Below are 22914 nucleotides of genomic sequence, written 5' to 3'. Positions count from 1 at the left end.
TCGTCGGTCACAAAATGACACTAAAACTACCGGAATGTTCATAAACACTGCAACAAACTCTGATGTGAAGTGGTTGTGTTTGTCGTCTGAAAATAGCTTTCTCTTGTTCACACACGGTCCTTTTGCTTCCTATTTCCTAAGATGTCTTGCGCACTTTCAGCCAGTAGTCTTCCAATATGAGATCGTAGACCTGTGTGACGGTTTTGTTCATATTTAGTAGCCGCTTTCGGTGTATCTGGGTGTGATTCACCAAAAACTATCGAAAGTCGTCCTCGAAGGAAAAGAGTCACCGCAGACAGCTTCTAAGCACTCTTTGATTTCACTGCTCAATTTGCCTTCCTAAAACTATAATGAAATAACCGCACAATTTCATCCGAGCCGTTCGATACCAAACGAGGTTTTAGACAAGGCGACTCCCTATTGCGAGAGAAAATAATTCGAGCTGCAGGGCTGGATATACTCGTAGTATAGTACATTGACCTAATTCGCGCCGTTAGTTCTGTATTCTCCAAACTGGATAAGGGCACCAGGCGTAAGGGTCTGGTATTGAACGAGAACCTGTCATCATACAAATAGTCGTCGCACTCGCAACTTGGCTCACACGTCACTGTTGATAGTCATAACATCGAAATCGTAGATTTTGTCTATCTTGGAACCAGTATTAACAGCAACAACAATGTCAGTATGAAATCCAACGCAGAATAACTCTTGCCAACAGGTGCCTTCGAATGAAAGGCTTTGCGGTAGATATATGGTCCTTGCACATTTTCAACGGCGAATACCATAGTCGATGGAAGGATGAACTGTTCGAGATATATGACGGCATTGATTTAGTCGAATTCAGAGACAGCGCTGGCAAGGTCTTGTCGTCCGAATGGTACCCACCGGGAGAAGCAGAGGAAGAGTAAGACTTCCACTCAGTTGGAAGCACCAGTTTGAGAAGGACCTGGAATCACGCTTGGAATCTCCAATTGGCGCCAAACAGTGAAAAGGAAGAACGATTGGCGCGCTGTTTTAACCTCGAAATGTTGGAAGAAGTAATATTATACTGCAAATGAACTAAATCTTCTCGTAGATACGGAGAAACTTATACTATTTCCTCGCAGCCTTCTTTAGAATAAAATAGAAGTCTCCTTTTTACCGTCCATATACGAGTATATCAGTACCTAAGATGCTTTAATAAAATAAAAATGAAGTCTTAGCAAAATATCTCGAAATGAACCGTTACAATAACTTCGTTGAGGCCCTGTATGCGGACAAAAACAATTTCCTGACTTCTGACAACAGTCATCCATAGTAGTTACAATTATAATAACAGTTATATGTTAAGCTCAACAAAGAATCTTTAATCAATGCCAGAAGTTAACTGAGAATCAGCTTTGTGCTGCGCGTTACGAAAGCTTATGTAAGCTCAATGTGTTTTCAAACGACAAAACACCCCTGCTACTTACTTGTGGTCTAGTCCCTACCGGCTTTGGGACACATTCGTTTGCACATCTTCTACACTTTTTCATTATATAATATCTATAGCTTGGCTTGTTTGTTATTGATTGCGTGAATTTGTTTGAATAATCCCCACCGAATAGCGGCAAATGGGGTAGAAGAAAGAAATGAGTATGCATTTAAAGCAACTACCAGAAAATGAAGTCTTGATTTAAAGCAATATAAGGCGCATGATATAAAAAGTATTTTTCGCAGTATTCTGACCATCAAATATATTGAAGTCGTCCGGAAGTGTGTAGAAAAAACAATCACTTGAGTGAAATAAATTAAATTATTCGTAAATTGCTTTAGTAACGGCAGTTAAATCGTAAACGGATTTTGCTTTAAAAATTTCTGTTAGTCCATAGCTACTGGCAATGAGTTCTGCGGTGCATAAGAATTATTTGAAGTGGCGATAAAAGCGGTAAAAAAGGGCGCAGCACATCTTAGCATACTTTCAGGCGCCATGCATGTGCACGAAAAACACACGCACAGGAAAGAATGCCATAAAAAAGATGTGCAGTCGACTCAAAATACTCAGCAGTTTTCTTTATCGAGCTTTGTTTTGTTATTTGCCTTCTTCTTTATTTTATCCTGGTTGGCACTTTTGGTGACACGCACCAATGTTTGTAGAAATGAGCTGCGTAAGTAAGATGGAATGAAAGATCATAAAACCCGACGCCAAGGTGAGCTGGACGACTTGTGGAGATAAATGATGGTAAGCTTATCGAACGAAATACGATGAAAGGTTAAGCGAAGCGCTTGTAGAGCAGAAAACTTAAATACTTTAAGAAAAATTATGCGGCAGCACGCAAACGCCAAGGAAAGTATTATTCTTCCTCATTTTTTATCCTACGCTCAGATTACCTCTGTAAATATGCAGACCGTTAAAGTCCTGTTAGTATCTAAATATTTAATATTTAAAACTGTTTTTTTTTAACGTCTTGTAATTCAATGTAATAAATTTTTAAGCCTCAATGATGTAGCGATGACGTCGAATACGCGAAATCACCAAAAGCTAGTTGCTGTCTCCTAATATTTCGTATTTATGCGGCGGTAGGTTTTACTTATAGCGCAAACGCCTTGAGCTATCCCCACGTCAATAAAGCGCCTGTGTCCTAACCAAATTAAATTTTATTGCACTGTAAATAGAAAGAAACCTCTACGGCGCATACTTCCTGTGGGCGTCCAAACAAGGAGCGAAAGCTTGCCGAAAAATACCAAGCCATTAAAGTAAAATGAGCTTGGCTGGTGCATTGCCGTCGGTGGAAAAAGCTGAACGGATGTGTGAGCCTAGAAAAATAGCAACGAAAGAAAAATAAACTCAGGTATCCCCATCTTTGCTGACGTCAAAGCGAATTCGGTTGAAAGTAAAATTATTTAAGTTCCTTCCGTAAAAAGTGGATGTAAAGCATACCCGCTCGCCAATTTTGTTTTTCGATTGCTTCCTTCTGTATCTTTTACATATATTGTATATACATATGTATATAGTAGTTATTGCGAAGTTGCATCCTTAAGGGCACCCAAAGTATCGAGAGTTGAAGTGCATTTTAAACATTTTGGAAATTTAAGCTCTTTAAGCAAAAAATCAGAACTGATGTTGAGAAAATTAAAGTTGAAAGAGAGAATTAGAATTTAAAATTGTACTTTATGAAAAGTAGGCGTGGCTGTAGTACAATTTTGCACATTTTCGCACTGTGACATAGACAAATGTGAAGAATGGGTCCCGAGATATATGATTTCTCCAAAAAGTGGGTAAAAAAAAACTAATATACTCTGTAGCAACAGGTTGCAAAAGTATTCAAATAAGGGCTTGTCAATATATTTTAGAAATGATTTGGAGAAAGTGATCACCGTGGCTGGCTGGCTAAAACTTGTAGTCGTATATTCGCAATAATGCGCCAAATATGCTCTTCCATGGCGTCAGTCGTCTTCCCTACAGAATGTAGCTCAGCGGTGTTAAATAGCACTATTTGGAAGGCCCCACCACAGGCAACACGAGAAAATTGACTCACTAAAAGTTTCCTTGAATAAATTAAGTGTTTCTTTGGCTGTGTGCCAAGCCTCATTTTGTTGGAACCAAAGGTCGTCCACATCAACATCCTCCAATCTAAACATGACAAAGTCATTAGTAATAGTTCTATAGCATTCCCCATTGACTGTAACATTACGACCAGCTTCATTTGTGAAGAAATATGGACTATTAATTCTATCTTCAAAACAACCAAAAATTAATTTTTAAGGATGTAACGGCGTCTCAATAATGGCTTGTGAATTATCATCGCTTTCAAGGCAGCAATTTTCTTTCCATCTTAAACTGAGCTCCATCGCTGCACAAATTTGTCTTGTGAAAATTGTGTGAAGATCGGCGGTCATTCCTGTTCTTAATTACTATGCCAAATATGAGCGCGATCCGTTAACCAATATGCCTACATCAACTGTTTAAGTTGGTACACCTCAATAGCGTATTACTATTTTTATATTGGATAACATATCGTACAAAGAATTTATCTTCAATTTTGTATTGTTTAGCAAATTTCTTGTGCGGATTCGTTGCGAATGTTGGAAAAGGCTTACGGTGATTAGGTTTTATCAAAAACACAAGTCCACGAGTGGGTCAAAGCACTTTCAAGGACAGTCGAGAGATCGTTGAAGACATGCCTCGTTCTGGACGACTTTCGACTCCTTCAAATGTTGAAAATTTAAAAAATGTGAAAGATGTGATGATTGAAAATCAGCAATCAGTTAGAGAGATGGCAAGAGAGGTCGAAAACTTGAATTCTTTTTGCATTGAGCCACGATTGTGACCGAATTTAAAGCCAAAAACGCAATGAATATCATTGATAAACCAACGTGTTCACCAGATTGTACTCCATGTGTTTTTTTCTTATTCCCCAAACTGAAATTGCAGCTCCATGGAACCGGTTCTACGTCGATAGAAGAGTTAGAACAAAATTCGCTTAAGGAGCCGGAGGTCATCCCAAAAAGTGATTATCAAAAATGTTTCGATGACAGGTTATGACGGTGGCATAAGTGTATTACATCTGCTGGTTGGGGTTACTGTGCAGGCCACAAAATAAATATTGATGAATAATTTATTTAAAATTTCCGGGTATTTTTTCACACACGTATTACGAGAGTGTAAGCAAAATACCATAATACCATATACTCGTATAGATTTGTTCAGATAAGAAGTTAAACATCAGTCAACAAATATAATCATACAAAATGTGACTCCAAAAATTCACACAAACCAAAAGTATACATAGAAATACTAAAGGCAGAGAGTCATACAGGCCAATAAGTAATAGTTCATATGAAAACCTAGTGTTGAGGCTCTTACAAATAATGAATTCTATAAAAATGCTAAGTGTATAAATTCGTACGAGTAATTAATTTTCATATAAATACTAAGTGCTTAATATCTATTTGTCTACTTGTGTAAGCACTCATATGTAAAAATAAGTCATTTTAAAATAATTAATTACAAGCAACTAGAATTTAATATATGAATTTGGCATGAAAAGCATAAAATAAACTCAAAAATTGTCTTAAAATATATCCATCTATATATACCATGTATTTAACAGCTTTGAACTTGCTTTTTGCCAGCATATTATCGACCACTAATCCTTTCCGTAACTCGCAAAAATTCAGTAAATGAATAACGCCATAAATATTATATAACCCCAAGCGATTTGTAAAGGAGTCACCTATACAAAAGGTAAGCACGTGCAAGCAAGCAAATAATGACATAATGTTTGCTCCTTCCCTATTATATTCTATTCTATTCTGGGATCACATATTATTTATTGTTTGTTCCCTTTCGAAATTTGAAACGTCCTAATTAGCTGCGTAATCGATAGCAGTTAGCACAACAGCGTTCAATAGTGCTCACCCCTGAAGAACATAACTTGCTATATAAAGAGCACCAACTGACCTGCCTTTCTTTACATTTTATTTTGTTTTCAATATATTTCCTTTAAGCATTTCATGAAATCATTTTAACGGTGTTACAAGCAGAATAATAAAACAATAAAAATTATATAATTATAATTATAGGTTAATGCTTAGGGTAAATGTGTATTCTTTGGTTTTTCCTTCGAACGCGCCCAGCCCAAAGTAAGTCTCAATGTCGAAAACATGCCAACCAAATTAAGTGCAATAAATATTGAAATATAATTTAATGGAAACTTGGCGTTTGTCCATATATTTGCTACCTATCGAGATAACACAACTCCCACTTTTCATTGATTAGGTCACGTATACGCCATGGCATACGCATTAGCGGTGGCTGTCCTTGGCTAATGCTAAAATGTTAATGGACAAACGAAAATTGAATTTTGTACGTGGTGACTGTTTAAGCTTCTTCCTCTGACGGCATTTTATTAAACTCACGCTAAAAACCGCGGTCAGTACTGCACACCCTCAGCCGCAGTTCCAAAATAATTAAATTAATATTCCATTTTTACCAACTAACTAGCAAACTTTGTGAATAAAATCACAAAAAGGCGGTCGCCTAAAAATGTAATACAATTTTTTAGAGGTCATTAAGTTTTGCGGACACAAATTTCAGCGAAATATAATTATAATATAATATAATAAATATAATAAATAAATTTACATTTAAACTAATAAAAAGAAATGTTGATGCTGAGAGGGCTTTATGTTTCATTTCAAAAATTGTTAAGCCAAGCCCTCAGAGAAAATTCAGTCATTCTTGGCTTTTGAAACTAGTAAAACAGAAATTAGTACTTGATAAGAGAGCGCGTTTGACAACAGAATTAAACAGCATCAGGTTATTTACCATTTCTGTTTCTGTTGTTGATTCTTTACTGCTCTTCGGTTTTATTTGAAAAAGCACAAATGCATATTTGCGATCTTTATATAAGTAAAAACAATTATTATCGTCAAGTGTTTAGTGTAGTATATTTCTTTAGGTATGAAAAGAGTTTACTGTTGATGAATTATATGCTGCGAACATTTTATTTTATTTACCTATACGCCATTCACTCTACCATTTAGCTGAAATTTTGATTCAGGTCTCTCTATGCGATTGAGTAAAGTAACGAAACTAAAATAAATATATATCTAAGGAATCGAAATCTAAGAATGCGCGATTTCTATTAGAACTTCTGTTGCTAACATAAAGTCATCAAAACAGATTAGAGTCATCATATAACTAACGCAGAACACACCATAGAGTCTCTTGTCTCAGTTTTGGCCGAAATCACATGATTAAAGACTGGCATAATAAGACAATCCAAAAATATATACGAGTACGTCAACGAAAACATAGATTTAACATTTAAAATATCGAAATTTGGAATGGCCAGCTTGTTCTCCCTATGTGAGTCCTATTTGAGAACATATTTTTCTCATATCTCACCACTTACAAAACATATTTCTTTGCAATAAAACTGAGTAAATTTTCTAACAAAATTTATTTTCTACATGAAAAATATTATGACTGTAAAACTGCCGATGCCAGTGATTCATTAATTTTATTGATTTATATACATTAGTAAAATCTCAATATTTTTATAGTAGAGCTGATGATTGCCGTCGTATTTATAGCTTTCGCCTCCTGCAAGTAAGTGCTTGTCCAAGTCATTTTTTAGAGTTCTATGAAAACTACAAGAAACCGCATTTTTACTTGTATATCCAATGTCTCAAACTAATTTATTTGCAAATTTTAAAACCACAATTTCGTTCGTATTTTATAGTGTGCGCAAATAATGTATATTTATACATGGCATATGGAAACCCGTACCTCTGCCTACATTTGAGTACCACATGTATAAAATTAGTATGAGCCATGCGTAACATATGTGTGTGTTTCAGCACTTAGCTTTTAACAATGGACAAAGAACATATTGGCTTGCTAATTAAACAAAATATGTTCATGCATTTCTACACTTAATATTATATTTAGATATATGTGTACGTTTTTGTACATAGCTGCACTTAGATAGTTGTTTATATGTCTGCCGATGATGTGGCTATCCAAATGGCTTTAACTTTGCAATTTATGGCAGCACTAGGTTTTATAAGATATCGACGAATACATATTTATTTATTGTTTTCTGTGAATTGGCCAATCCTATAGCCCAGAAAGAATTAATAAATAAAAGTTTTGTTTGATCAAAAAATCGTTCTGTTAAGAAACTTTTCTGTTTTACTAAATCAGGCACGTTTGACACTTTACGAGTGTGTTGATATTGGTCGATATTTTCTTATAAGCTGATATCCGTTTTTGAAGTAATTGAATGGTTTATAGTTTTATGTCGAAAAAACTACTTTTTCAGAAACTATTTGTTTGTATCTAAATCCTGCATATTAGAGAAAGATCGCGTGCTGTGGGCTGTTCGGGTACTGCTTTTTGCTATTTTGATTTGTATTCTACGCTTATGAGAAGTTAACGGAAATATTATGTGAAGTGCAGCCATGTTGTTTCCAGTCGTCTGAGGTACCCATATTAGTTTTCTTCAAAGCGATTTTTTTTTTAAATGGAAAATTCAGATAGCAGCTTATAACTATTTTAAATACTATAGAATGGCAAGAAAGCTATTTTTAATTATCTATTTAAATTATCAAATACTTTTCCTATAAAGCCAAAAAGTTGGTACATTGGGTGCCAAATAAGTTTTCTGTGATCAAGCAATGTATTGGGAAGAATAGGCTTCATAGATTCTTACACAGAAACAAACAAAATTGGCTTAGTTTTCGAGCTCCGACAGAAATGAGAACATGTTTTTCGATATATTTGAGCAAGCGTAGGAGAAACAAAAGTTTCCATTGCTTCAGTTTGAATAACCACACAAGAAATATTCTGTTGCTGGATCTTGCCAGGCAGATTGAAGAAGCAATAATTTTTCTTCCACTACATTCAACATATAAGTTGCAACCTTTGGGTAAAACTTTCATATTAATTTATTTATTCGTAACTATTTTTTTTTTTTATTTCTTAAGTCACGAGTGTCAGTTTTTTTTAAGTGAAAATATTATACAAGTTTGAATTAACAAATTAATCGACTATTCTAGCTTTCTAATTATTTTCCGAATACCACAAGCTAAATTACCCGTCAGTTTTATTCATCAACTTTGGACAAGCCTCACTTTTTCTTAATTATCAGATGAAAGCCTTAAGCCTAATCTATTTTCTATTATTGGGACAAATTGATAATGGAATTGAAAAAATGCTTTAAAACACTTCCTTCCATCACTATCATTTAACATGAATTAAGTTAAAAGTAAAATGGTGACCCCAATACCCGAACTTACTCTACCTGTTTGCGATGTCTCATATAAAAAAAGTTTCAAATATAACCTCATAGTTTACACAAAATCTTTTTTTTTCGAGTCCTTTCTTTGAAGAAAAAGAGAAGTTCATAAAAACGCACATGGGGCGCGTTTCCTTCGGTCACCTCACTGTACACATAAAATCACGGCATGGTCTGAAAACAGCATATAAGTACATTCTTATAGAACATTCACAATAAATAATAGCACACATATGTTTTTTTGTCGATACATGAACTTTTTTCGTTGTTGTCAATAAAGTATTGGAACATATTGGCGATAATATTTACACTTGTTTTATTCCTCGGATTTAAAACTTTCTATTTCCCATTAATCTAATTGAATTGAATAAATAAACACTACCAACTATAGTATAACTACAAACAGATGGTCGAAGAGGCTGAAATACATACACGTACGTATGTCAATATCAAGAGGTATAGGTATATCTACAGTGAAAACAAGATTGCACAGAAAATATTAGTACTGTAATTTCCTGACTAAAGTTGGCCTGTTTAGAGAAGCATTAAATTTATAAAAGTTAAAAATCCAAATTCTAATTGTTTCGTACAAAATAACAAAGAAACGCTAACTTTGGTCGCACCGAAGCTGTAAAACCCTTCATGGAGTACATACAAAAGAATCTATACAATAACTTGATTTAATCGGTTAATTTGTATAGCAGCTATTTGTTATAGTATAAAAAATTTGTTAAAAGGTTATACCGTCCCATATTTCGTCAAAACAAACTTAATTTCATCGTTCAGTTTATAAGACAGATGTACGCTATAGTCGTCTGATATCGGCAGTACTAACAAAGGGGTAGCTTTTTGGGGGAGAAAAGAATGTGTGTAAAATTTCAGATATCTAAAAACTAATGGACTATGTAGTTAAAATAAATGCAGACGGGCCGACAGACAAGTGACTAAACCAACTTAACTTCTCCTGCTAGACTACTAGAGGATCCGTCCTCTGTGGCTGATACATAGATGGTGCTACTAATACTGCCTATAGGATTTCTATTCAGCCTCTACCTTTAAAAGTTGTCTAAACAAATTTGGCAACTGGGAAACTATTAGTTAAGAGATACAATTAAGTAATGAGACTGATTCCATAAAAACCGTATATTTGAAAATTATTCTACAACTCTGCCATCCCCTTCAAAGTAGTCCCCTTGGGCAGCTATACAGCGATTCCAGCGCGTTTTCCATGCTTCGTAACATTTCTGGAACGCTTCGACTGGGATGTCGAAGCGCCCTTGTCTCGGCTGCCTGGATGTCCGTAATCGACTGAAAGTTCCTTTGACCACCGATTTTGTTTTAAGAAACAAAAAAAGTCACAGGGTGACAAATCGGGCGAATAAGGCGGCTGTTGCAACACGGCGATCCCTTTAGAGGCCAAATACTGAGACACGCTGAGGGCGGTGTGGCACGGCGCGTTGTCGTGATGAAGGATCACGGGAATTTCAAGGTCACAGGTTTACCGCAAGAGCGGCAATAAAATCAGTCTCATTACTTAATTGTCAAACATCGTATAGCATTTTGCAACTTATGTTAGTTTACAAAATATGAATCAAAAAGCTTTTTGCGTGTTAATAAAGATAAACCGTCGATGCATAACAATAGAAAGATATATATGGATCATGATCCATAGCACTACGTATTTGTTGCTACCATTCCCAATATTTAACAATAGTAATATTTTTGAGAAGGATCAGTTTGAAATTGTGCGCATATACTTCATCGTTTCCGCTTAAATGTTGCACGCACTCTTAAACATTTGGTGAATCGAAAACACTTGACCAAAATCTGACATCACGTACAACACAAACATGTAAAAAGCTCATAGGTTTAAAAAAAAAAAGTTTAGGCGAATTTTTTGGACTTCTGGTTCGTACTGCTTTTAAAGTTCTAATTCGTTTGTTGTTAATAGATTTTCTTTTAGAGTATCTAACGTATGCAGTTTGAGCGAAATAAAGAAGAACGTATTCCTAAAATATCATTTCAAACATAAAAGCATAAGGCGCTCAATACACTAGAGAACAGTAAAATAAATAAATTTACCATTTCATAGCCCTGGCAGAGCAGAATACACACTCAAGGCAACACATTGCCACTTCAAAATCCAAAATAAATATTTAAATACACATGCATACGAGTATAACATATGCATGTATATTTAACTTTATTTGCTCAAAAGGCGCAACGCCACCAGCCGGCAAATAGTAATAAACTAATAGTTTACTTAAGTGTATTTTCCTTCTACGTGTATTCACATGATATGTTTGTTTATCCACTCACACACGCGCATGTTGAAGGTAGGTTTACAATTGATTCTGAAATTGGTTAACATTTTAGGAATGTGCACATACTAGTTATGTATGGAATACTATGTAATTTGGTTAAAATATGTATATTTATTTATTTCATATTAATGTTATTTGACTTTGCAGACGCTATTTGATACAAGGTTATACTATATATGTATAATTGAATATAATTTTACTTGTTTACCTTTTTGCACATGCCAAAGCGAGCCCCAGAAACTTTGGCGTTAAAATAGCATCGTTAACCCTTTCACTGAAGGCTTTTGTAAGTTTGTATGTGGATATGTATCTATTCCTCTCAAATAACCTTTAGCTCTGATGTGAAAGCACTGTCACAAACATCAAAAGACACTCCCCTTCTCAAATGACATGCTCAATTGAAATTAATCGCATTTACATATACAAATAGTTATATCTATGTATATAAGTATATCTGTATATCCATATACATGTTCGATATGCCATCATATGGTATTTGGTTTGAAATTTAAACCAAGCTGCTGCTCAAATCTATTTACAAAATTATAAACAAAATTTCTATTCCCCACAAAAGTATGCCAATAATTAGTTTTATTAAAGATCGCAAACTGAATTAACCAACTATATTTTACTGGTAAGGGAGGCATTAAATCTTGACAACAGCCCACTCTGTACTAAGGAATGATAACGACATAATCTGTCGAATAGGGGTAGGAAAGGAAATAAACTGAGTTCCTCAATTTTTCTTACCCAATCACATTCCGAATGCTGTTTTCAAGACCTATCCTGTGTAAGAAGTAAAAACACGCATATAATTTAACGGCCAAAATTTAGCTTTAATTTGACAATCTGGCTTTGACATCATGTGATTTCGGGCAAGTGACCGTCAACCGAATGAATTCGAACCCAATTTTCGACCATTTCTTTTAGCAATTGGAGCAATATGTTAGCAATTAGGTGCCGAGTATTCGTTTTCAAGATGTCAGTCTTTTCGAACTTAGATGATTGATTAATTTTGAGAACGTGGGACGCCTCCAGCAATAACTTATGGATTATGATGACTTCAAATGCGACAATTTGGAATATTAACGTACCTACCCAACAAAAAGTGCGCTTCATCGCTAAACAAAATTGTTTGTGAAACTCGGGATAGGTAGCCATTTTGTTTTGGGCTCTTTCACCGAACGTGCGAAGCGCTTGATGGTCGTTCAACTTCAATTGTTGTACGAGCAAGATTTTATAAGCATGCAAACCTTCCACAAAATCTTCCATAAATTAGATCCAATTGTTGCGCGCGATGCCGTTTGACTCGTTCTAGTCTTCTTCGATACTCTACTTCACAATATCGTCTTCAGTACGCACTGTACGGCGTCTCTAATGATGCTCATTATCCAGTAGAGTAAACGGGTCCGAAAACTATCCACCCTGCTGATCGATTATATCGCTCGAATATTGAACGCTGATCGCATTGTGTCGCAAAAGCCGAACCATAATATTTGCCTAATTGAAAAACACACTTGAAAAAACAACCGTTATTTTTATAAAGATATATAAAAGGGGTGGCCATATTATTTCCAGAACTATAACAAGCGTGGAAAACTCTTTGCTGCCGATTCTTATTACCAAAGGTTGCTTTCTTTTTAAACGTTGTCCCAGCTAATGATACCAGAAAAGTATTAATGCAACAAACTGCTTTTGCTAGTCTGCATTAAATCGGTTAAAGAGAGTTTCAACATTAAGATTTTTCAGTTAACACCTTGCCTGTATCATACACACATAAATACAATTGCCTTTGCGAGCATCTCTATCAAACGCAGATTAAAGCGCTCTTTCATAATCGTTAACATACTAAAGAACACACTCAATGCACCATATAAAAATCTATATATAGCTATAAAGTCGGTACATTCGCTTTGGCTGCAGACGTGAAAACTCATTATCCACTTGTGTGCACTTGTTTATGTTGTCCTTTTATCATGAGCGCAAACAAGCTGTACAGAAATCAATTAATTGAGCTGCAACTCTGTGCACAGTCTGGTGGCTGCTTCGCGGAATGAAATCAATCATAATCCCAATACGCATTGAATATGTAACAGGTAAGTCGTTACGGCGTTAAAAGGCAATAGCACCTTTTGTGTGTGCATATATACATATAGCGTATACCAATAGGGATGACGTAATTTTGACAGCACGTGGCGGCCATGTTTGTATACGGATTTGTGTCAAATTGTTATTTGTCAGTGTGTTTAGTAAGTTTTGCCATTCTATCATGTCACGTCGCTTGGAAATATGTAGTATAAGATTATTACGCAAATTCATGTTCTCTGGTGGCTACTGCAAGTACTCTTAGCACAAAACACGTTCTTCTCAGATGAGGTCCATTTCGGACTTATTGGCTTCGCCAAGAAACAAAATTGTAGCTATCGGAGTGAGTCAAGTCCTCACATGGTTGAGGAAATGCGATTTCATTCCTAAAAATTGTTTGATTGGTGCGGTAGTGGTATTGCGGCATCAGCAGGCCGTAGTATTTCTTTCGAAATGAGGGAGAAAATGCCGTTACCATCAATATCGAACTTTATAAAACGATGTTGACCTACTTTGTATATCAAGAATTTGTTGAAATCGACGCAAATGATCCCTATTTCCAACAAAACATGGAGGCGTTGCATGCACAGTTTGGCGGCTCATTAATTTCGAAAAATGACCGGCAAGATCATGAGATTTAACGCTTCGAGATTGTTTTCTCTGGGGCTAAGTGAAACCAAAGGTTTATGCCAATCAACTAGTAAGGCTCTAGGAGCTCGAAGACAAGCCTACGCAGGTTAAACTAAAATTGGCGTAAACAGGTCGAGATACGTAAACGGAGCTGTGGGGGTCTTATGGCAACCATAGCCCAATTTGATGAAATTTAAAACACTCAAATTTTAGTTTAATATCAAGTCTTTCTTGTTGGCAGACCCTATATAAACATGCATATGGTTTTTCACATGCATCCTTACACCTAGACATAAACAGCACTCGGCTAATTATTTCGTATAAGTAATTTATTAAAGCTCGTAATCATTTTTCTGATGGTCGCACACTTAGCTGGCATAACGGATATTTCCTACGTATATTCACATACATATATATCCATCAAAATTTGTGTGTGTGCTGAAAGTTTCACCCGCGTGATGCGGTAATCATTTCCCGCTGAAGGCAAATATGTAAATTTTTATTCGTGGCGAGTGTCATCGATGAAGTATTAATGCCCAACGCTTTATGAAATTTCACTTATCCGTCTGTGTAATCGTAAATAAATGAAGGCGGATGCAGATTGAATAGTGGTATATACATATTTATAGTGGGTACTTTACAGCATTCAGCAAAGGATACATATTTATATCGATATACTATATTGCAATGCATTTTTCTTGATGAGAAAGTGCCGAATGATATGACGCAAAAAGAATAAAATTTTTATAAAACAATTCAGACAATTTATAGAGTGTCGATAGTATGTTGTTATTGACAATATCGGTGGGCTGAAATGATACACTTTTTTACTGCAATAATAAAAACATTACCAAATATTGAAAGCGAAGTACGGGCGGCTCATTTGTAGGATTTATACAGATTTTTTAAAATTAATGCTTAGGATACCGAAAATAGGGGTTAGACAGTGCAGCGGTACCATGTTTTACTGTCCGTCATTTCCATCCAAAGCGATTTCAGACAGTATTTCGCCGGCACTCCCCTGAATAGAAAGACCATTATGCGGTTGGTAAACATGTTTGTCGAATCTGAAAGTACCGAAAAAAACCGTAACATCGAGATCCGTATGTTCCTTTTCAAGAAACGGCTTTTGCTTCATCAATTCAGGCAAATTCAAGAGTTTCGACACGCAACATGGAGTTAGCAGACGATCATTGTATTGGATATGACTTAAGCCTGCATCTATATAAAGTTCAAATAAAAAGCCGGTTTAACCCAACAGATTTGATTATACGCCTGTAATCTTGCCAAAAAATGATTAAATTGTTCGAAGCAGAAAGGAACTTAATCAAGGCGTTTGTCCGGGTATACTTGACCGTGTAACACGATATAAAAGTATTGGGCACCGTTATTGATAGATGTTGAATGATTTTTTTTTTACCAAGAAATGCGCCGAAGACGTATCCATTTCAACAGCGTTTGGTTCCAGCAATGATTATGTGTGCAAGTACATACATACCCAGACCAACCAAAATTTAAAAAAATGGTATCAAGAAACACCACCTTCAACTGACACCTGTCGAACCTTTTCTATGGGGTTATGTCAAGAAAGGAATGTAAAAAGTAACTCAGAAATCTGACTGAGCTAAGCAGTCCATTCAATCGATAATTGAGGCAATCCCATCTTCAACCCTCCAGGCCGCAATGAATAATTTTCTAATAAGGTGTCACATATGCGTAGTTGAGCATGAAGGTCATTTACGGTCCATAATTTTGAAAAAAAACAATTAAATATATAAATGAAATAAAATTAGCTATACAATAAAAAAATTATAGATGTAATATTTTAATTAAAAAAAAAATTATTATACCCTGAACAGGGAAATATTAAGTTTGCCACTAAGTTTGTAACACTCAGAAGGAAGCGTCGGAGACCTAATACCGATCAGTATGGAGCTGAGTCAATTTAGCCATGTCCGTCTGTCTGTCTGTCCCTCAGTTTTTAAGATATAGTTTTGAAATTTTGCAAACGTCATTTTCTCTTCAAGAAGCTGCTCATTTGTCGGAACTGCTGATATCGGACCACTATAACACATAGCTGCCATACAAACTGAACAATCGGTATCTGCACGAAATTTGACATGGATTACTGCTTAAGGTAATAACATAATATCCGAAAAAATTGTTCAGATCGGATTACTATAGCATATAGGTTCCATACAAACTGGACACATAGTTACTAAAAGAAATGCACCTGTGAAGGGTATATTAGATTCGATGCAGCCGCTTTTTCTTGTTTATATCTTTATTTTTGTTTAATGCATGAGCTGGTGTTTTCCATAAAAAGGCCTGCTAACTAACACAGACCCCAAAGGATTATCGGTCTAGAATATAAAAACCCCGGTCATAAAGTTAAGTCTTTCTTTACGCGCATCACCTTTCTGGTGTCGTAGCATTCACACCTGCAATTTTTAAATTGGTTTGGGATACACTGTCTGAATTTAATCTAAGTTAGAGCAAGCTTAGATATTTTTCTTTGGCCATATTTGCATCTCTCTCATTTTTCATTCATTCCTCGAAGGAAGGTACATAGGTATTATTTCAAAACCAGCAATATTTCCCCGATATTCATCTACTATTGCCATTCCTTCTCATTCCATATAATAATATATTACAATCATCATTATATTTCTTTATTCATAAACACGATATTCTATGATCCATAACCGTAAGGTTCAGAGCTTTTGACCGGCACATAGTACGTGCCACTTATGCCAAAGTTCGATTCTGCACCCATACGGACTGCACTATAAGTGTTACCACAGCTCTTATCCACTGCATCTTCGTAATCACCGCACTTCATACTTGGGAAGTTGTTCTCAATAATAGCTTCAGCGTAGTAGAGTACAGCGCGTTCGTGAGCGCAACCGCCAGTTAAATCGACCCCGCAGCCCGGTTGACTCTTACCGCCATTTGGATAGAAGGCCGCCTTACCGATGGGACGTAGAAAGCCCAATTTGCCGCCGTCAGTTTGAATCGACTCAACATAGCTGGCGTCACTGCTGCAAAGGCGCGACGAACATTCATCGTAGTTAAACAAAGGCAGCGCAGGATCGAGCCCCTCAATGGTGTGAACTTTACCACGGCTCACCTTCTTGCCAGTGAAGCCAGCAACATGTGCGCCCAGACTATGACCAACCAAGCCAAGTGAATCAAAAGACATACCGTGTTCACTCAGAAAGTCAACAAAATTAGCGACTACGGCACCAACACTGGAAACCTTATAACGTGCACTGGCATAATTAGCCGTCTGTGCGTCAACGCTCCAATCAACAGCGAATACATTGTAATTACCGGTTTCCAAAAGCGCATTTCGTACTTTAACATTAACACCGGCATTCAGATTGCTATTCCAGCCGTGAATCGTAATGCGGGTAGGCCAATTTTTATTGAAACCGGCGGCAGAGAGTGAGGATGCATCATCGAGTTCTACTTCACGACCGTCACGGTTCGAGCGATGGTAAAGGTAGAATTTTACAGTAACCGAAGTACGTTCGGCGCCCAGTAAACGCTCTTTGTGTTCTGACTGCGAGATCCATGAAAAGCTGCCATCCGCTTGAGGCACGAACCAACCTGTCGTTTCATCAAAATTGCTGCTGCCACCAAGTGCTGTAGGAAAAAACACTCCGTTTTATGAAAGTAACCATTGCATGACAGCAATTTTTAAAAACTCACCAACAGCTACGAATAAGCCGAGCAAACAAAATATTAATTTCATCTTGTCAAGGTCTTTGCTATTAAACAACTAAACTACCAATTTGCATTCCGTATGGTTTTATATATTGCGTGGACTGTTTCAACTTGTTTGTTTTGCCTTCGAGTGAATATCAATATAATAATCGAGGTACTAGAATATGTCACACTGCAAGATTGACGTATCCTACGACCATGCCAAGTTTTTCATTCATAAATTCTGCGGTGATTGCAAATATTTGGCAAAAGATAAAAAAAGATAAGAAGCGCTCTTTGATTCGTGGAGAAAAATAGCAACGCAATAAAAATTTTGGTGCAATTATTTCAAGTGTTTTGCACACAATGGTAATAGTATGCTAACAATATGGCTAGAATGTAGCTTGGCTGATATCTAGACATCAAAAAATGCAACAACAATAATTGACAGAGTCTACTAAAAATTGGAGAATCAGTTAAAAACCATGCCCAGATCCAATATAATGGTATAGTTCGGTCACTTGATAAGAAATAAAATTTAAAATTCAAAATAGCATGATATACGAAGGTTGCTTTTTATATCTCGGGATTCGAGAACAAAAGGAAATATTAATCATCGAAAATCACTTTACTGTTTTTTCAAAATATTCTCCATTGAGATCTATGCCCCTTGGCATGCCTTAGAATCAATTATCGAATTACTTTCACCACTCTGATATAACTATCTTCAAATCATACATTCTGAAGGTATCAACGGCCTCATCTTGTGTCGAAAAACACTGAGCTGATAATTTGTTTTTTACGCTTGGGGAAAAAGAAGTCATACGAAGCCAAGTCATGGCTGTTGTTTCAATCGTTATGAGAGAGCTCGCTTTGTCGTGGTGAAGAGAGATCCGTCTTCGGCGGTTGGTTCTCCAGATTTCTTGAAAGAAAATTAGCAAACAATTTCTGCGTAGCACTCAGAATTTACTGTTCTGCAACTTTCCAGTGGTATGTTTGCGGCATATCAAATTTTACCGGATTCGGCTCATCTGGAAACACCCATACAGTCGACTGCACTTTACTTTCACGCTCATACGCATAACTCCACGATTCATCGCCTGTCACGATATCATAGCAGTTTAGGCAAGGCATCGATAGTTTCGGGAAGAACAACTGACCTTCACATAATTTGCATTGGGAGTGATCAACTGCCTCTATGAAATTCACCATACCATAGCCAAATAGTGGTTTATGATGGATATTATTCACTGAATCATAAAAATTTCTTTTATATCATTTATACAAACAAAGGGGTGTTCCAATGTTCCAAAGTAAACAGGTTTCATTGAATTTGATGAGATGGTGGCGCCATCTATATGTCGACTACTCCGTTAGAATCTGCTATCTTTATCGATTGTCCAGTAAGAATTTCATGACATTTCATTGATTGGAAGTGAAGTTATTGCGTTTTAAGTGTCAGTATGTTTGTGTTATTGGTGCGAAAATGAGCTTCGAACAAAGAGCCAACAATAAATTTTGTTTTAAAATTGGTAAAACTTTTACCGAAACGTTTCAATTGATGAAACAAGTTTATGGCGATGATTGCCTATCCCGTAGCAGAGTGCACGAGTGGTTTCAACGTTTTCAAAGCGGTCGTGAGGACATAAATGACAACCAACATGTGGGCCAATCAAAATCTGTGATTACCGGAAATTCCATCAAAACTGTGCGTGATATCATCAAAAATCAGCCGAAATCATCACTGAAATTCATGGTGATCGAACTAAACATCTCCAAAACATCGATTTATCGCATTTTGACCGAACATTTGACCTTACTAAAGGAGTGTGCACGGATTGCTCCGCACAAATTGACTGACGACCAAAAATTGCTCAGAATCCAACATTCTAAGGACGACTATTTGACCAAATATCACATTTTAACCATTAACCACTCCCCGTATTCATCTGATATGGCACCATGCGACTTCTTCCTTTTCGGAAAAATGCATTTACCCCTGAAAAGAAAGCGTTGTGCAGACGTAGAGGCCATTCAAAAGGCTTGCAGGGGCGGCCATACCGGCCAACGAGCTAAAACACTGGCGACTGGAGACTATTTTGAATAAAATAAATTGATTTTGCCGAAAAAACCATTTGTTCTCTTTTTTAAGTCCTGTTTACTTTGGAACCCACCTTGTATATGTGCTACAGTGGTCCGATCAGGAAAGGACAAAACAAAAACAAATAATCGTTATCTGTTATAAAGTCATATAATAATTATTATTTTTTCAAATTTAATTATTCTTCGTTGAGGTCCTCAAAGCATTTTTGATAACTAATCTTTTCAGCGATCTTAAGCAATTTAATATATATATAAAATTCTTAGGTGTGGTTCAACTTCTTTGATTTACGTTATTCAAGTACAGAACATTATCAAAACGAATAATATTGATAAGACAACTTCATATTTTGTAAGAGAGTCATATGAAAGGCGACCAAATATGCAAATAATCAACTACCTCTTCATCGATAAGCAATGACTTGAAAAAATAGAGATATCTTGACAGGAGGGGGACGATGTCTTTGATGTCAAAAAGGATAATGAGCATCATTTTCACTTTGGATTTGTTCATTCATCAGCAACCTTTTCCTGGCCCTCCAAAAAGGCCAGGTGCCACCGAAGCACACCACTTCTACTAAAGCAACATTTGGGTAAGCTTGCTTGATCATATCAAATGTCTCGGTCACATATTTACTGAGTTTCACACAGAATTTAATCACATACCTCTGCTCTAACGAACGTATCATTCTCGGCTTGCTGTTTGTTTGTCCTGACTCGCCCAGGTGCTCGGAGACAACTGACCAGCCGCTCGTTCGTTAGCTAGGAACGCCCTCTACCTAATCCGGAATACCGGAAGAAAATCAGTCCTATTGCTTTCCGTACAAACCCTGTAACATAACGATTTTAAAACTTCCAGTTGACTTTGAAAGTTTATGATCGTGAGTGAGCAAATTATCCTCGATATGCTGTGTTTCAGTGCAAAAAGTAGTTGAAATTGGTCAACATATTAATCCATCTCCCTATATATTATATATGTATATATTTTCCCGTAATTCCTCGGTGGAACATAGGGCCTCAATAAACAAATTTAATTTAATTTCTCTCCAAGAATAACCACTTGTCAGTGCTTCTGCTTCGACTTCCCGTCTCCAGGTGTTGACTGGTCTCCCGCGTCTTCGGCTTCCTTGCGGATTCCAATCTAGCTCTGTTCTGGTAATGTCATCGTGAGGCTTTCGCAGAGTGTGGTCGATCCATTTTCATTTACGACGTCGAATTTCGATATGGTTCGGTAGCTGTTTTTACGGTCCAGAAGTTAGCTAATAACGTTAGGCCCGTCTCCCTAATAGTACTTAAAATTACTGCAATGAGTATAAAATTGTGTCGAAAAATCTTCTCAAGCTACATATAAACTAATTGAAACACACATTTTTTATTTCGATGATTCTGTAAGAACTTCTGCTGTCAACGCGAAGGCACGTTTTTTCCGAATGTCAGTGGGAAATTATATCGTAATGGCCGATTTTTGACTATTTTCCTTAAAAAATGTGATAAAATCTTTGTAAAGGACATATCGTTGGAATAATAAGAAGTGTAAATAAAATATTTCATTTCATATATTAAAAATATATTGAAAATAGGCCTTTTTTTACTCAATCAAAATCACATCATGTAATGCCTTAAGCTCATTAAATGACTATCCCCGTTCTTGCGTTCCACGTACGTATTTCAAATTTTTAGATAAGTAACGTAAGTAATATTAGGTAACTAATAAAGGAACATATAAGTACGTTTGACAGTCACACCCACTTTTGCCAGTATATCATTGGTTAAGAAAAGCAAACAACCTAATCAAAACACTTACAAATTTCTTACGCATGGCTATCTATTAAATAAGTATCTTTTATTATCAGCAGCAGTGCCTACTGTTCGATATCTTCAAAACATATTACACTAAGTTGAATGGTTTTATTCACGTAACTTTTGTCGCTAATATTGTATCAACAAAGAATTCCGAGTGACCCTAGAAAAATAACCTCATTTGCAAACGAAAAAATATATTTTAATTTCTGATACGATAACTCTAAAAAATAATAAAATTTTACCCCCCAAACTTTCGCCAACATTGACTATTTAATAATAATCTAAGACATAATCACGGAAAGCCAATCATCGAAACAAGTATTAATTTCCTTAACTTATCTAAAGTGCAATTATATTTTGAAATAAGCAAAAAAGTGCGAAAAGAAAAAATATAAAATCGGGGCACATTTTGGTGAAAATCATTGTAAGTTCCACAGTCTTTGTGAAATGAAGGTTCTTGTGCTTTTGGCAATTTTTGCACTAACAGGTAACCCTTAATATCCTTAAAAATATATATATGTAAACACTTAGTATACTAAATTTCTTATAATATTGTTTACTAGCTTCGGCTGCCCCTCTCGATGATGAGGACGACAACGGTCGCGTCAGTGGAGAGAATGGCTGGTATGTACCGCAGCTTGATGGTTCCTTAGTCTGGATGAGTACTGAAGAAGGCGAGAATCTTTTGGCGGAATATGAGAAAAAGGAAGAGATGGAAGGACGTGCTTTGAGTCTCTCCCCAGTCACCTACTACCTGTATACTAAGTCGAATCATTATGATGCACAAAAAATTACCGCTAACAAGAAAACAATTTCCGACTCACATTTTGACGCCGATCATCCAACACGGTTTTTGATTCATGGCTGGACTCAGGGTTATGAAGCCGATATGAATACCCAAATTCGCGATGCATGGCTGTCACATGGTGACTACAACATTATCGTTGTTGACTGGGGCCGTGCACGTTCTGTGGAATATGTCTCATCTGTGGCTGCTGTTCCCGGTGTCGGAAAGAAGGTTGCCAGCATGATTGACTACATGGCAAGCAATAATGGTTTGAACTTGGATACACTCGAAGTGATCGGTCACAGTTTGGGTGCTCAAGTTGCCGGTTATGTTGGCAAGAATGTCGGCGCTGGCAAAATTCACGGTATTGTCGGTCTGGACCCTGCTCTTCCACTCTTCAGTTATGATAAGCCCAACAAACGTCTCAATTCGGATGATGCTCACTATGTTGAATCAATCCAGACAAACGGTGGAAAACTGGGTTTCCTAAAACCAATTGGAAAAGGTGCCTTCTACCCGAATGGTGGCAAGAAGCAACCGGGTTGTGGCACAGACTTGACTGGTTCCTGCAGTCATGCACGCTCGTGCATTTACTACGCTGAAGCCGTACGTGAAAATAACTTCCCCTCCATGCGTTGCGGTGACTACGAAGATGCCGTTAAGAAGGACTGTGGTGGTCAATACAGTGGCGTGAAAATGGGTGCCGTTTACA

General features: G+C 36.6%; 3 protein-coding genes across 14 annotated transcripts in view; 1 reads left to right on the top strand and 2 right to left on the bottom strand.

Moving 5' to 3' along the window:
* Window positions 1–22914, bottom strand: part of LOC105233453 (RYamide receptor) — a 349078-nt gene that overhangs the window by 216357 nt on the left and 109807 nt on the right. The window lies entirely within an intron of this gene.
* The window catches only part of LOC105233447 (uncharacterized), a 32864-nt gene continuing 26349 nt past the window's right edge, over window positions 16400–22914 (bottom strand). Inside the window, exon 5 of the mRNA XM_049449778.1 lies at window positions 16400–17452. Within this exon, the coding sequence (XP_049305735.1) occupies window positions 16497–17452 (956 nt within the window). The 3' untranslated portion in view covers window positions 16400–16496. The remainder of the gene's footprint in view (window positions 17453–22914) is intronic.
* LOC105233446 (phospholipase A1 VesT1.02) overlaps window positions 21743–22914 on the top strand; it is a 7484-nt gene continuing 6312 nt past the window's right edge. Inside the window, exons 1-2 of the mRNA XM_049448439.1 lie at window positions 21743–21902; window positions 21979–22707. Of these exons, the coding sequence (XP_049304396.1) occupies window positions 21863–21902; window positions 21979–22707 (769 nt within the window). The 5' untranslated portion in view covers window positions 21743–21862. The remainder of the gene's footprint in view (window positions 21903–21978; window positions 22708–22914) is intronic.

Source organism: Bactrocera dorsalis, chromosome 2 (assembly GCF_023373825.1).
Source record: "Bactrocera dorsalis isolate Fly_Bdor chromosome 2, ASM2337382v1, whole genome shotgun sequence".
Lineage (NCBI taxonomy): Eukaryota > Metazoa > Arthropoda > Insecta > Diptera > Tephritidae > Bactrocera > Bactrocera dorsalis.
The sequence above is the reverse complement of the archived record's forward strand: the minus strand, read 5'-3'. Positions and strand labels throughout refer to the sequence as shown.